Genomic DNA, 15,288 nt, shown 5'->3' with positions numbered 1-15,288 from the left:
AAGGGAATAAGCGGTAGACAATGGATGGATGGCATCCTGGATGAGCTCGGGCCCAGCGAAGCCGGCAGCGTTTCTGGGTGTTGTTGATAAATGGCTTTTGCTTTGCATAGTACAGTTTTAACTTGCGCTTACAGATGTAGCGACGAACTGTAGTTACTGACAGTGGTTTTCTGAAGAGTTCCTGAGCACATGTGGTGATATCCTTTACACACTGATGTCGCTTTTTGATGCAGTACCGCCTGAGGCAGGGGTCGGCAACCCGCGGCTCCGGCGCATGCAGCTCTTTGACCACTCTGATGCGGCTCAGCTGCATACTTGCCGACCCTCCCGGTTTTCCCAGTATACTTAACGACCCCCCCGATTTTCCCAGGAGAATGCCTCTCCTAGAAATCTCCCAGGACAAATATTATCCTATTTTCACTCTAATGACTTAATCAAGGGCGTGCCCTAATGGCACTGCATTAGTTGTCCTCTATAGCATTTACAAACAGCGTGCCAGCCCGGCCACATGTTATATGTTGCTTTTACTTGCACACGTAGGAGACAGCAAAGCATACTTGCTCAACAGCCACACAGCTTACACTGACGGTAGTCGTACAAAAACGACTTTAACACTGTTACGTTACAAATATGCGCCACACTGTGAACCCACACCAAAAAAGAATGACAAAAACATTTCTGGAGAACATCCGCACCGTAACACAACACAACAAATACCCAGAATCCCATGCAGCCCTAACTCTTCCGGTCTACATTATACACCCCCGCTACCACCAAACCCCCCCACACATCACCCCCCCTCTCCGTGCGTCCGTTGAGCGGAAGAGTTAGGGCTGCATGGGATTCTGGGTATTTGTTGTGTTGTGTTTATGTTGTGTTACAGTGCAGATGTTCTCCAGAAATGTGTTTGTCATTCTTTTTTGGTGTGGGTTCAAAGTGTGGCGCATATTTGTAACGTAACAGTGTTAAAGTTGTTTTTGTACGACTACCGTCAGTGTAAGCTGTGTGGCTGTTGAACAAGTATGCCTTGCTGGCACTTACGTGTGCAAGCAAAAGCTGCATTCATCATGTGGCCAAGTAGGTACGCTGTTTGGGCAGGCTGTAGAGGGCGCTAAAAGCAGTGCCAGCACGTCCTGAAATTTGGGAGTCTCCCGGAAAATTGAGAGGGTTGGCAAGAAAGACGCTATCAAGCGCCGTTCAATTAAAAGTCGTGGGCTGCACTAACATTAAATTTCCACATAGAGATGCGTGCCGGTGCGTGTGTCAGAGACCCCTGGTTAACATAGCGCGAAGCAATTTAAGCTTTGTATGTGGTGTTTTTCATTTTAAATTTTCAAAATTTTTTTGTGGCTCCCATTGTTTTCTTTAATTTGTGATCGGGGGGTCGGCAAGTATGCAGCTGAGCCGCATCAGAGTGGTCAAAGAGCCGCATGCGGCTCCGGAGCCGCGGGTTGCCGACCCCTGCTCTAGACACTTCACTGGATCATTTAGACAGTCTGACAGACACTTAAAATCAGTAAAGTTGTCATTTATAAAAAAACAAAAAACATGTTTTTTAGGTGTGCATAGGGCGCTTGTAGTGGGTATTTCTGATATCTGGAGAGATTGGAAGGAACAAAACTGATCCCATTCCCAAAACCGAAGTCAAACTATGAGAAACGTATATGTATATATATATTTGTATATATATATATGTCATATAAAAGGTCAATATGTATTGTATTGTTGATAAAGCATCAGATTATTATTATTATTATTATTATTGTTATTATTATTATTATTATTATTATTATTATTATTATTATTATATGTAGTTCCTTAAACAAACTAACCCATCGTTTAAGTTTCCCCTCCTTGGATAATTTCTTACACGGGGAAGTGCGCCGTGTACTTCTTGAATCTCCGGCTCTTAGCTTTGTATGGACTCATTGATCGTTTACAAACTGAGTTCGGAGAGGAATTGAAGTCAGAAAGAACGAGCCACAGCCAGCTTCATTACAACTGGTTTCGTAACTCGGAGCCTATAGTCAGGGAGGTGACCAAGAATCCTCTATACTTAAAATAATGTGTATTAAACAAGACTAGATAAAAAATAGACTATAATAAAAAAATAGACATTTACACTTGTTTAAACCTGTGATGTGAGGGCATTGTGCATGTATGAATGTGTGTGTGTGTGTGTGTGTGTGTGTGTGTGTGTGTGTTTGTGTGTGTGTGTGTGTGTGTGTGTGTGTGTGTGTGTGTGTGTGTGTGTGTGTGTGTGTGTGTGTGTGTGTGTGTGTGTGTGTGTGTGTGTGTGTGTGTGTGTGTGTGAGAAAGGTGGTGGGTGCGGCTGTGGGTGGGGTGTTCTAGCATGTGTGGTATTTCTGGAAGGTGAAGACAGTGGAGGGGAGAATAAGAGGAGAGATAACACTAAAATTCAATTCAACCAAATACACCATCCAGTTTAAGTATGTATTTATATTTTTGCATGGTCTGTGACTTCATGTCATCTAAGTTAATGGCTAATAGTAGACAAATACAAATAATGTGTAAATTCTTTCATTAGACTTATAGTTAATAGTGCACAGTTAAAAATAACGTGTACATTTTTATTTGAGCTAAATTGACTAAATAATACTTTTGAAATAAGAAAATTGTGCATGAACGAATACTTGACAAATTTGTATTCTCCTAAGAAATATACATTTATTAACTCAAAATGAATAAGATCTTTAAGAGTACATTAAGAAATACAAATTCATTAATACTTTAAGAAGAATGGATTAAGACTTACAAATCAAATAGATGTATTTCAAGTAAAACAGAACTATAAGACAATATAATTATTTTAAAAGACGGGAAATAATTAATAAACTTTTATCTAAGACAAAAACTGCCCAAATGTAAAATTATACATTTAATATACATTTAATATAGAGAACATATAGTAAACTTGTATTTAAGATGCAAGTATTAAAAATTATACTTTTAAAATAAGGATAAATGTATATAAACTTTTATTTATGTTATTTTAAGTGATACATATCTATTATAACACAAATCTGTTAGCAACAGTTACAAAAACAACGTTGGCAATACAAGGCGGCTCAAACGAAACTTAAATCCATAAAATAAAATAATATATCGGTTTGCTATGGCACACAAATAAATACAATTTTCTTTAAGGCAAGAGTATACAAAATTATCCTTTTAAAAATAAAAAATTAAATAATTCATAAACTTTTATTGAAGACAAAACAGCTTTTTTTTTTCTTTTTTTTTTTTTTACAATACAATACTTTTTAAGAAAGAAAAATAGTAAATAAACATTTATTTAGGATAAAATTATACTTTTGAAAGAATTAGAAAACTTTTGTTTAAGACAAAAACAGAAAATAAAGCAAAGTAGTATAAAAGAAGACTTGTTGATTTGTTGAACATCACTTACATTTTCCAAAAGGGACAAGCGGTAGAAAACGGATGGATGGATGGATTATCATCAGCTGGTGATAGTAGTTGATAGTGTTCTTACAGTTCCAGAGAGTGGGATGCTGGGCATTATTTAAAATTAAGTAAATCCAATACTATTTTAAGTTACGGTTGTCCAAAAATGCAAGGGGACAGTTAAAAACGTCAGTCACTATCGCAAGATTATGAGCCTATTATTACAAAACAGCCTTGGTAATAGAAAAAGGAGTGAAGATAATCCCTAAAATTAGATAATATATGGGTTTGCCCTAGCACAGATATAAACTTTTGTAATTTGGTTAAAATGCTATAAAATAGTGGTGTAAAAGCACTACTTTTAAATTAAAAGATTAAAAGATGGTGGAAAACTTTAAAAACTACAAGTTGCAATACCGTCCTCTGCCTGTAGGAGTCATAAATCATTATGTCGTATATACTACAACTAAAATGGTGGATGTCTTTTATAGAACTACAAAACTAAATGGCGGCCAGATTTGATGGACACCTACTTCCGGTATTAGTTCCGGTTTAGGCCATAGCCACTACTGTGACCTCATTTCCACTGACCACCCTGAACAAGTGGTTTATTTAGGCCACGGCCCCTTTTCGACGACACCCCCCTCCCACTCGATCCCTCGCTGACCCTACTAAAAAAAACATAAAACCGCTGTATATAATCTCTGCGATTTTCAAGGTTAGGTCACATGTTTTCCTCAACATCGCATCAGATACTATCCAAGGCGATGCACCTGGGATAAAATCGCTTGAATATGACAGATCCACCCTTGGCAATCATCAACTTTGATTTTCCTGCAGCCAGCATCCATGGCTTCAAGGAGGGACATCTGGTCATGTGGCTGATGTTCATAAGCCATCCACCTCCTTGCAGAAAATAACAGCTCAATGGGGTTGAGGAAAGGTGAATAGGGTGGAAGGAAGAGACGTGCCAGTCTTGGGTTGACTTCAAACCATGTTGTACTTGCTTGCGAATGAGGAAAAGCCACATTGTCCCAGACTCCCAGATGATTACAACGGTCCTCATGTTTTCACCCCCCCCCGATCCTGCTCTGGAACCAGGCCCTGGTGGAAAGGAAAGAAAAGGAAAGGAGACGCTTAGCATTGGGTCCAACCTGACATCTGTGAAGGACTAATATTAGCAATTGCTACACACATGGCAATGATTTCCCCTCTCTCTCCTGGCACATCAACTGTGGCCCTTTTTCTATTTACATTTCGTTCACGTACACACTTTTTGGCCAGATTGAATCCTGCCTCATCTATGTACATTAATTCTTGAGGGGCCTGGTTGGCCTCCAAATCCATAACTCTCTAAGACAAAGTTTATGTAAATCTCATCACTGTATACCATACTGTACTGTAACCCCTTACTGTGTAGGTTATCTACTTGCAAAGTGCACGCAAAGCTTATAGAACTGGACATTGAATTGAATATATAATATATTGTCTTCATAGCTCCTTGACTCTCTCACTGTACCTTTTAAAGGGAAAAGTATACAGCTGCTTCATCAGCACTCTGTTTGGACAATGTCCGCGTAATGGTTGTGAGGCTGATATTATCGATAATGCCAAAAATCTCATGGTTCTCCCCAATTCTAGTTTAAATTTCATCTAGTTTTACTGCATTATTTGCAACAACCATGCATTTCTACAATGGCAAGCTCTTGAACATTATTAGCTGCGTTTACATTACCCCTGGAAATGTACAAAACCTAAATATCGCAATAAGAAACTGTAATGGAAACAGTCACATTTCGAAAAACCTCAAATATCGCTAAAACATTTTTGCGCTCTCATGAGGTGGTTTTTGAGTTGTTAAAATATTAAAGTTTTTATCAAAAGCATGATGGAAACACTTTTTGCGCATTTAGAAGGCACCTAAACACAGAACCAGCAGGGCGCCTATCATCATCATCATTCATCATCATCATTTCTTGTTATTCCTTTCATGAAAATGCATATATACAAGCCATGTACAGTTGACACTTTCATTGTTTTTTTGTTTCTTATACATTTCCATGATCAGAAAGGAGCAGATGGAAGAATACTATTCTTATATTTATCTGCCCCCTTTTTAACACAAATTATTTAGATGACTTTGTCACTGTTCCCTCCACCAACACCCGAACTCCAACATACTTTTAATTTTCGTTTAAGCATTTTCAAAATGACACGTTCCAATCAAAATCAAAAAGCAGTTTGATATAATTCCAGTTGTCTCTTTTTGTAACTCTTTTTAAATTCAAAGATATTCTTGCAACTTTTTAAGTCTTTGTCTAGAGAATTCCATGCTTTCACACCATCAACAGACAAGCACATTTGCTTCAAATTTGTTCACACTCTTGGATGTTTAAAATCATACGGCCTTCTGTGGTTCTCATCTTCCGACGTAAACACAAATAACTTTTGTAAGTCCTTTGGAAGAACTTTATTTCTAGCTTTGAACATCACTAATAGGGTATGCAATTCTACAATGTCTTTTAGTTTTAATAATCCTGACCTAATGAAGAGTGGATTTGTGTGGTCTCTATATCCTACTGTAAAAATGATACGAATTGCTCTTTTCTGTGAAAGAAATAAAGGCATTATGTTGCTGTGATATGTATTTCCCCATATTTCTGCACAATAATTGAAATAAGGTAGAATAATTGAGCAATATAACATTCTCATTGTATTATACGGGAAACTGTATTTAACCTTGTTCAAAATAAATAAACTTTTAGATAGCTTATATAATAATATATGCAATATATGAGCTTTCCATGTCAACTTTTCATCTAAGATGACCCCAAGAAATCTGATTTCAGACACCTTCTCAATTTTCACATTGTTTATGGATAAACCAACTTCTATCTTTCTTTTATTACTGAATACCATAAATGTAGTCTTTTCCAAGTTTAAAGATAATTTATTTACATCAAACCACAATTTTAGTTTAACTATTTCCTCTTCAATATTATCGGCTAAGATTTTCAAGTCATCTCCTGAACCGTATAAATTTGTATCGTCTGCGAATAATACGTACTGTAAAATTTTCGAAACCTCACAAATATCATTTAAATATAAAATAAAAAGTTTGGGTCCTAAAATCGAACCTTGTGGAATTCCACATTCAATATTCATACATTCTGATCTATAATCATCAATCTCAACATATTGCTGTCGTTGTTGTAAATAGCTGGTTAACCAGTCCAGTGCAACTCCTCTAACTCCATAAGTATATAATTTAGAAATGAGAATTTGATGATCTATAGTGTCGAATGCCTTCTTTAAATCAATGAACACTCCTATTGTGTATTTATTTTGATCAATTGCAGTTGTAATATCTTCAATAATGTTCATGATGGCCAAGCTCGTAGACCTATTTGATCGAAATCCATACTGACTTTCATTTAATAATTTATGTTTTTCAATAAAGCAGTCTAATTTATTAACAAACAGTTTTTCAAGCACTTTTGAAAATTGAGATAGGAGAGATACTGGTCTATATAATTACCAAATGTATGATTATCTCCAGTTTTAAATAAAGGTATGACCTTAGCTATTTTCATACTGTTTGGGAAAACTCCTACTTTAAAAGAACAATTAATTATGTAATGTAATGGTTTAATGATGCAATCAATGGTGTTTTTTATTGTTTTCATGTCAATACCCTCATTGTCTGTTGAGGTCTTGTTTTTTAGTTTATAAACCACAGATAATATTTCATTTTCAGTCACTTCACTAAGAAACATTGACTGCATAACCCTAGTTTCCCTTTTCCAAACACACCCTGATTGATCATTAGCTCTTGGTATTTTGTTTGCTAAGCTAGGTCCTACATTTACAAAGAATTGATTTAATTCATTGACAATTTCATCTTTGTTTTCAATTAACATTATCTTTTTTAAAATATCTAGGTAGTTCTGTTCGCCTTGTCCTAATCCCTATTGCTTTATTCAAAATATTCCATGTAGCCTTTGTTATTTTTATTTTCATGCAACATTCTTTTGTAATATTCCCTTTTTGCTTGTCTCAATATATTGGTCAACTTGTTTTTGTGACGGATAAGCGGAAGAAGATGGATGGATGGATGGAACTTGTTTTTGTAGTTCTTATAGCGTTTTTCAGCATTCTCAGTTCTTGATTTGATAAACTCCTTATAAGGTCTATTTTTCTTTTTACATGCATTTTTCAAACTGTTTATTATCCAAGGTGCATTATTTTGCCTTTGTTTAGATCTGCATGGAACCTCAGGACAATGCTTGTTATACAGAGTAATATAATGTTTAAGAAAAGAATCATAGGCAGTGTTTATATCGTCTGTGTACACCTCTTTCCACTCTTGTTTTAATAGGTAATTCCTGAAGTTGTTAATATGATTGACACTTCTTTTCCTCTTAAGTATTTGATGATATGTTCTTTAGGGAATTGATAGTCAAATATTGCAAATATAGGCAGATGATCACTTATGTCATTTCTCACTAACCCAGTAGTGATCCATCCATCCATCCATCCATTTTCTACCGCTTATTCCCTTCGGGGTCACGGGGGGCGCTGGAGCCTATCTCAGCTACAATCGGGCGGAAGGCGGGGTACACCCTGGACAAGTCGCCACCTCATCGCAGGGCCAACACAGATAGACAGACAACATTCACACTCACATCCACACACTAGGGCCAATTTAGTGATGTGAATCCCTAAAACATTTGTAAAGATATTGTCTATTAAGGTTGCACTAGTTGTGGTTATCCTGCTAGGCTTTGTAATTAATGGGTACAGCCCTTTTTCATATAATATCTCTAAAAAATCTGATGTCTGTTTATGTGAATCTACCTTTATAAGATCAATATTATAATCTCCACAAATTACGATAGTCCTATTTTTATTTAGACCATTAATCATTACCTCTAATTTATCCATGAAGGTTTCCACTTTTGATCCTGGTTTTCTATATACACATGCAACAACAATGTTTCTATTTTCTTCTAATTCTATCTCAACAGCTACACACTCCATTAAATCATTTATGGCCATTGTCATACATTTAACTGGTCTGCATTTTAGTTCATTATATATATAGAGGGCCACCCCTCCTCCAGTCCTATTGTCTCTGCTAGTGACATACAGATAGTCCTTTAATTTCAAATCAACCTCCTTGCCTTTCTTTATCCATGTTTCAGATAAAGCAATTACCTTAAATCTACCTTTAAGTGACTCCAAAACATTTTTGATTTTAGAAAAGTGTTTTGGTAAACTTCTACAATTAAAATGAATCAAAGAAAATGTATTTTCTATGCCTATGTCATCAAGTTGCTCCTCAGTATAATACTGGCAAGAATCCTTGATATGCTTAAAAATATGAGTCTCTGGATCCACTTCATTATCAAAATCAAATGTGCCTCTGGAGTCTCTGGATGAGTCTAGATGAGTCTCTGGATCCACTTCATTCTCAAAATCAAATGTGCCACTTTCTGTATAATCAACACTTGAAAGGGCTTCAGTCTTGAAAGAAAGAGTCATGAGTTCCTCACAGAAGATCCAATAATCAAGCAAAAAAGAAGAAAAAGAAAAAAGAAAAATGCACTCACTATTTTCATTTGTACTGATCCAGGTCTTTCAATGTTCTCATCACAATCACTTTGGCTTGTTCTGGTGGTCCGTTTGTCCGGATGAAAACTTTTCCATTCCTGGTCCAGGTCGATTGAATTTTTATTTTATTTTTTTCCTATGAGGACGGGTGTTCTTGGTCTTGTTTCCAATCGGTCGGCCGGGCCATTTCGCTGGTCCCTTCCCGGCAATAGAGGCCGACCCGCAGGCTCGGAGAGACCCACATACCCGAACATGTCTAAGTGGGCCGAAAGGACGTTGCCTTTGAGCGATCACTCTCTGCCTTCGTCTTCTATTGACATCACGGCAACAGCAGTGGCTGCAATATCTTTCTCAAAGTGGATTCTCCTCACAGGATGACATTTTACGAGAATTACGGCTCATGATGAAAAAAAACACCCTTTAACTGAAACACTTACAAGTTGCAAAAGTACTTTATCGAAATTTTACAAATATCGCTTTTATTTTGTGAAAAACTGCAATGGAAATGCAGCTCGTGAGAAGCATTCTTTGGAGAGAAAAACATCCACATATGCATTGCTGCATGGCCTGATTGACATCTCAAGTGAGAATAGAAACAATCCATGTAAAATGCAATACTTACCTGTTGGTTTGTTGATTCGTTATAACGGAGGTAACCGTTGACCCCCGCAGATTGGGCTGCACTCTTTTGCCAGCCTCTTTTAGTGAAAGACCGTGGTTGATTACAGGGTCAATGATAGTGGCGTGAATGTCCTCATGGACTACTGTTCTTGCAGCCCTTGGAATGCCACCACCATGCATTCTTACACCGCTACATTACCCTCTCCTTAGGCCTGCGCTTCTCCCTGGGCCATTTGTTCTTACTCTTCCTCAGCCAGACATTACAGTGTTTGTCTTTTTCCAAAAACATCACTCTTCAAAGTCCTCCTGACCACTAGTCGCCACTGAGGCAATTTACCCAACATAAATGAGCTTTGTGCCAATTATTCAATTGTTTGTTTATCAGCTGAGATATGTTTTTGAACTGATATCATTACAGAAACATAGGTTTTTCTACTATAGCTAAGGTTTGAAATATTGTGTTTGCTATTGTGGGATGTTGTTTGTTAACATTTGTAAACAATACAAAATCAATCCATAATTTTGTTGGGAGGTATAGCTTGTCTGTTAAAAAATGTAAGCATTGTGGAAATGTGTTCACTGACTGCATATTGTGTGAAAATGACATGAAATGTGTGAATGGTATGGCCACTAAAGACCGATGCTGTGCTACATATATTTAGAGTTTTGAAAATGTGACAACTGGTTGAACAAAGGGTTTAGCAACTGAAAAAAACTGTTATAACCTGTGATAAATCCTGATTAATCAAAATTCAAAGGTGTGATTAATCTGTTTTTTAAAAACGGTTTAACAGCACTGTTTAATGCTCAAGTACAACAAAAGTTATACTTTAAGCCTGCTTAAAAATGTAGAGCTGTAAAACAATTGAAATGTTTAATCGCCATTAATCACATTTTCCTAAGCAATTAATCGTGATTAATCACAGATACATCTTTTTAATCTTTAATACGTTTGCCTTAGCCAGATAATGGTCAAGATTTAATACTATGAACATGGGTGAGGACAATTTGTTTGCTTTATTGAAATGTTTATTAAACATTATGCTTTTTAAAAACAGCTCAACACAAAATTGACACAGACACTTTTTAACTGAAGTTAAAAAATATTATCTGCAGTGCCCCGGTGTCATGCCAGATTTTGTATCCCCGGCTGCTAGAGCGCTCGCATTAAAGGGGTGGAGCTACACTTCTGTTTACATGCCATTTTGGCGCATTAACAACACAATCTGTGATATTGTACCTAAATAAATGCTTTTGATATTCTGTATGTTATGCGTTGTATAAGTTAAAGGTATTCATATTGCTGCAGTAATACAGCAATGTGATCAGCCTGTTAAACACTCTTTATGGAGTATTATTAACCAGAACATGTTATAAGGGGAATATACATATAATTTCAGCCTGCCAGAAATTGTGTTCCGTTCTATAATTTTCAATTGATATACGTATCTATGGAGAAAAAAAAGTGCCATTAGAGGATTTTTTTTTTACGTCGTTATTACTGCGTTAATTATGACAGCCCTAAAAATACAAATAAAATCACCTATACATTGCACTTAAACAATGTGAAATTTTGTCATTGATTCACATTAAATAAACACAAAAAATGATAAATACAAGAATATTTGCTTTTCAGCCATTAGAGACACTATTTCACGACAACGAGGAATGTCGCTTTTGTGTTCGTGGGTGTTCAGTGTCGGTTGCTACGGCGACCGCCGCCATAGGCTTTGTCGCTGCTGCTACTCATCGCGGACATCACTTCCTCCAGGAAACTAAGAAGAGGAGAAAGAGGAGTAAGAGGAGTTTGGACCGCCATCAGACAGGTTTTTACTCTAAGTATGTATACCTCTTAGTGTTGAGTACGCTGCTTCCTCCCAGCACCATGCGTACACCCGGCGTGCTGCGGTTCATGTTGTAAACAGTCAGAGCTTCTTCGTAAGTGGCACCTCCGATCACAAACACCACTATGTCCTGGGGTCTGAGAGTGTCACACGCACACACATACGTGAGTCATGTGACACAGAGTCATGTGACACAATATGAGGACAGTCACCTGTCTCTGAGGCTGCTGGCTCCAAGATAAGGAAACTGACTGTCTTTTAGGCGTCCTTTGACTAGCTGATCCAAAGTGTCGTGAAGAAGAGGCTGATGTTGTGTGTACACGTTCTCCACACCCTGCGCACACACACACACGCACACACAGGTGTCACATGACACACAGAACACATTCGCCATGGTGACAGCGGGACTAACCTTGAGGCCTTTGAAAAACTGCTTGGTGATGGCCACAGCATCTGTTGGCGTGATGAGGTCACTTCCTCTTACACGCTTCCCGCCGTACTCCACCATACATGACACCATCTGACACACACACACACACACACTTGAGTGACATCATACAAGGGTAAAAGTAATGTTTTAGGAAATGTTCAGTGTTTTTGAAGTCACTTTCTCTCACACACACACGCATACTACAACGATGACATCATCACCTTGCGGTGGCGATCTGACACGCCCCTTCGGCTCAGCTCCTCTATGAGAGCGGGAAGAATGCTGCTGCTGTGGCGCTCGTACCTGAGAGCGTAGAGCATGACCAAACGAACGGCGTCCAGCTCAGACACGCGGGGGTTCTGAAGCAGGCGACGCACGCTCTGAAAAAAACCAACATATACTTTTAATTTGAGAAGAAAAAAGCTTCCTGCGTGCGAGGAGGCGTTTCAGCGGTCACCTGCTGAGCGCTGGAGTGGTCGTTCTGACCTGCCAGCTCCTGCTCCACCTCAGACACCTCCATCAGGTGACGCTCTGACACCAGGCGGGACAGCTCGCCCACCACAGTCACGTGTTTGGACACGGTGCCTGACATCTTCTTAAATTGGGGGTAATTGTCCACGAACGCCTAACGGTAGGAAGTGGAAGGGGAGGGGTCAGCGGATAAAGACTTGGTCTGCGTCTCAAATTGAATACTTCCATTGGTATATTTCAATAAGTAGTTTGTTGACACTGTGTACTATGTTTGACAGCTCTGACAGTGTAGGGCTGTCCCAAACCTATTATTGTTGTTGACACAATATATACTAGATATTCTTCACTGCCACGTGTTGCTAGTCAGCCGCCATTATTTCAAGTTAGTCCCTCCTCTTCTGCTACGTAGCCAAGATGGCGACTATTGTGGGTGGTAAGTGTCCATCACTACTCGGGTATGATAGTAAATTGTAACAAATGAAACATAAATGATCTACTTACCTATGGTTTTGATTTACTTAAGTATATTACCACAGAGAAATAAAGGTAAAGACACAAGTTGTCCTGTAAATTGTAAACATTCAGTGCAAAAAAAAATTCAGATAGGATAGACTTTTATCCATCCCACAATGGGGAAATTCCAAAGTTGCAGTGCAGATTTACTTACCAAAAAGTAGTAGTAGAAATTAAAAAACTAATATTACGCACTATTTTATTAAAACTGTTTTCATCCCGAATGGTCAGCTAGGATGATTAAGCTACATGCTATTATTTATATAAAGGAATAAAGACGTAAACATTAACATTACTTATTATAGTGAAAACATTAGCAGCCTGCTTTTGATACGAATATTTACCACAAGAAAGAGAAGTGTGAAGATGAACAAATCTTATATTTAAATGTAATGGGGGATACTACAAATTTGGTTATCAATACAGTACCAAGTAATTATAGGGGCAGTATTGGTGGTACCATTACTTTTTGTAAACAAAAACCAAAACAAATGATTTTGTAGTAATAATTTTAAAAAAATTAACAAATCAACAGATTAGTGGGTGGAGGCAAAACAATTTTCTTCAGCTAAACAGACAAAACCAAAACCATTGTTTTTGGCCCACAGAGGCAAAGTTAAACTATTATTAGTCACCTTGTAACCTATTAACCATGTTAAAAATCTATAATAATGGACTCAGACTTCAACTTTAACAGCAACAGTAAGTCAATAACATCAGCAGCTTTTTAACCACCTGAAAAACATTGCCAAAATAGGAGGAATAATGTCTAAATCAGACTTAGAAAGACTAATCAATGCCTTTGTCTCCAGCAGGTTAGACTACTGTAATGGCCAGCTGCAGTTGATTCAAAATGTTGCTGCTCAAGTCATGACTAGAAATAGGAAATATGACCATATTAGTCCAGTGCGTAGGTCACTGCACTGGCTTCCTGTTGCTCAGAGAACACGTAGACTTTAAAACGGCTTTGCTTGTGTACAAGTTTTTTCATGGTCTTGTACAGAAGTACATTTCTGACATGTTAGAGCCACATGAACCATCTCGAGCTCTGAGAACCTCAGGGAGTGGTCTCCTTCTGGTGCCTGGAGTCAGGACCAACAATTGTGAAGCTGCATTTCAGTTTAATGCTCCTAAAATCTGGAATAGTCTTTCTGAAGATGTGAAACAGGCCTCAACGTTAGCAATGTTCAAATCCAGCCTGAAAACCCTTTTAATTAATTGTGCATATGACAACTGAAAGTATTTTATAAGTTTTGATTTTAATTATGATTGTTTTTATGACTACTTTCTTATTTTAATTTTAATTATGATTTTATATTTTTATTTTTGCCCTATTTTAATTTTCTGTAAAGCACTTTGAATTGCCTTGTGTACGAATTGTGCTCTACTAATAAATTTACCTTGCCTTGCCTAGTGACACTATACTTAATAGGTGTCTATACTATTGCTGTTTGGACTTTGGATGGATACGCACATGCCTAATATTTTAAATTTAGCAACCTGCTTAACCATTTAGGTGCTTATATTTACCAAACGAAACATGTAAGTAAAATACAATTTTTTATTGTCGATTATGTCTACTAATCTTTGCGGCCCTTAAGTCATACAGAAGTTTCTTAAGTGAAAAAATTAGGACTGAAGTGGTGAAGCTGTATTATCATTTTCACTTTAATTTTATTGACAGTTTATTTAAGAAACACATATTAATAATTTTGTTAGAATGTATTTTCTTTAGTACTGCGTAATAATTGTATGTACATTTATTTTTCATCAGACGACAGGAGACTTTGTGCAAGTAACATCTTGTAAGTAATGTAGCGTCCCAACAGAATCATAGTCTGACGCTCTTTTAATACTTTATTGCCGACTTTAACACGTCAAAAGCAGCCCCCAAAACCGCTGGCCAGTAGCCACAACAACAACAACAACAACAACAACACAACACTTTCTCTTTATGTAGCAATTAGAAATGGAAATTGATAAGATTTTTACGATTCCAATTCCATTTGCAAGTCTGCTTAACGATTCGATTATTTATCGATTCGATTTATCGAAAAAATTAGTATACAAACACAAGAGTGAGGTCCGAAAAGACCAACAGCCTCGATGGGGTGCTAGAAAAAAACATTTTGTTTTGAAAATAACTATGATATAATAATACAATAAATATTCTACTGTAGTACTAACCAAATACAACATAAATTATTTTGAGACAAATCAAAATTACACAAAAATGTTCAGTAACAAGTTTACATTTTTTCAAACAGAAATGAAAATATATGTTTTTTTTAATTGTATATACAGTGTACTGTATATGCTGAGCGCCTAGAGCAAGTATGACTATATAAGCCAAAGACAAGCAAGTTAAGT

The 15,288-nt window shown here is 37.1% G+C and overlaps 1 protein-coding gene across 1 annotated transcript in view; it reads right to left on the bottom strand.

Annotated features, from left to right (window-relative positions):
* Nucleotides 1-10,654: 10,654 nt before the first annotated feature.
* vps45 (vacuolar protein sorting 45 homolog) overlaps nucleotides 10,655-15,288 on the bottom strand; it is a 19,246-nt gene continuing 14,612 nt past the window's right edge. Inside the window, exons 10-15 of the mRNA XM_062056546.1 lie at nucleotides 12,392-12,559; nucleotides 12,156-12,314; nucleotides 11,917-12,024; nucleotides 11,717-11,838; nucleotides 11,510-11,641; nucleotides 10,655-11,435 (exon numbers count right to left, since the gene is read on the bottom strand). Of these exons, the coding sequence (XP_061912530.1) occupies nucleotides 11,354-11,435; nucleotides 11,510-11,641; nucleotides 11,717-11,838; nucleotides 11,917-12,024; nucleotides 12,156-12,314; nucleotides 12,392-12,559 (771 nt within the window). The 3' untranslated portion in view covers nucleotides 10,655-11,353. The remainder of the gene's footprint in view (nucleotides 11,436-11,509; nucleotides 11,642-11,716; nucleotides 11,839-11,916; nucleotides 12,025-12,155; nucleotides 12,315-12,391; nucleotides 12,560-15,288) is intronic.

This window comes from Entelurus aequoreus, linkage group LG08, assembly GCF_033978785.1.
Source record: "Entelurus aequoreus isolate RoL-2023_Sb linkage group LG08, RoL_Eaeq_v1.1, whole genome shotgun sequence".
Lineage (NCBI taxonomy): Eukaryota > Metazoa > Chordata > Actinopteri > Syngnathiformes > Syngnathidae > Entelurus > Entelurus aequoreus.
The sequence above is the reverse complement of the archived record's forward strand: the minus strand, read 5'-3'. Positions and strand labels throughout refer to the sequence as shown.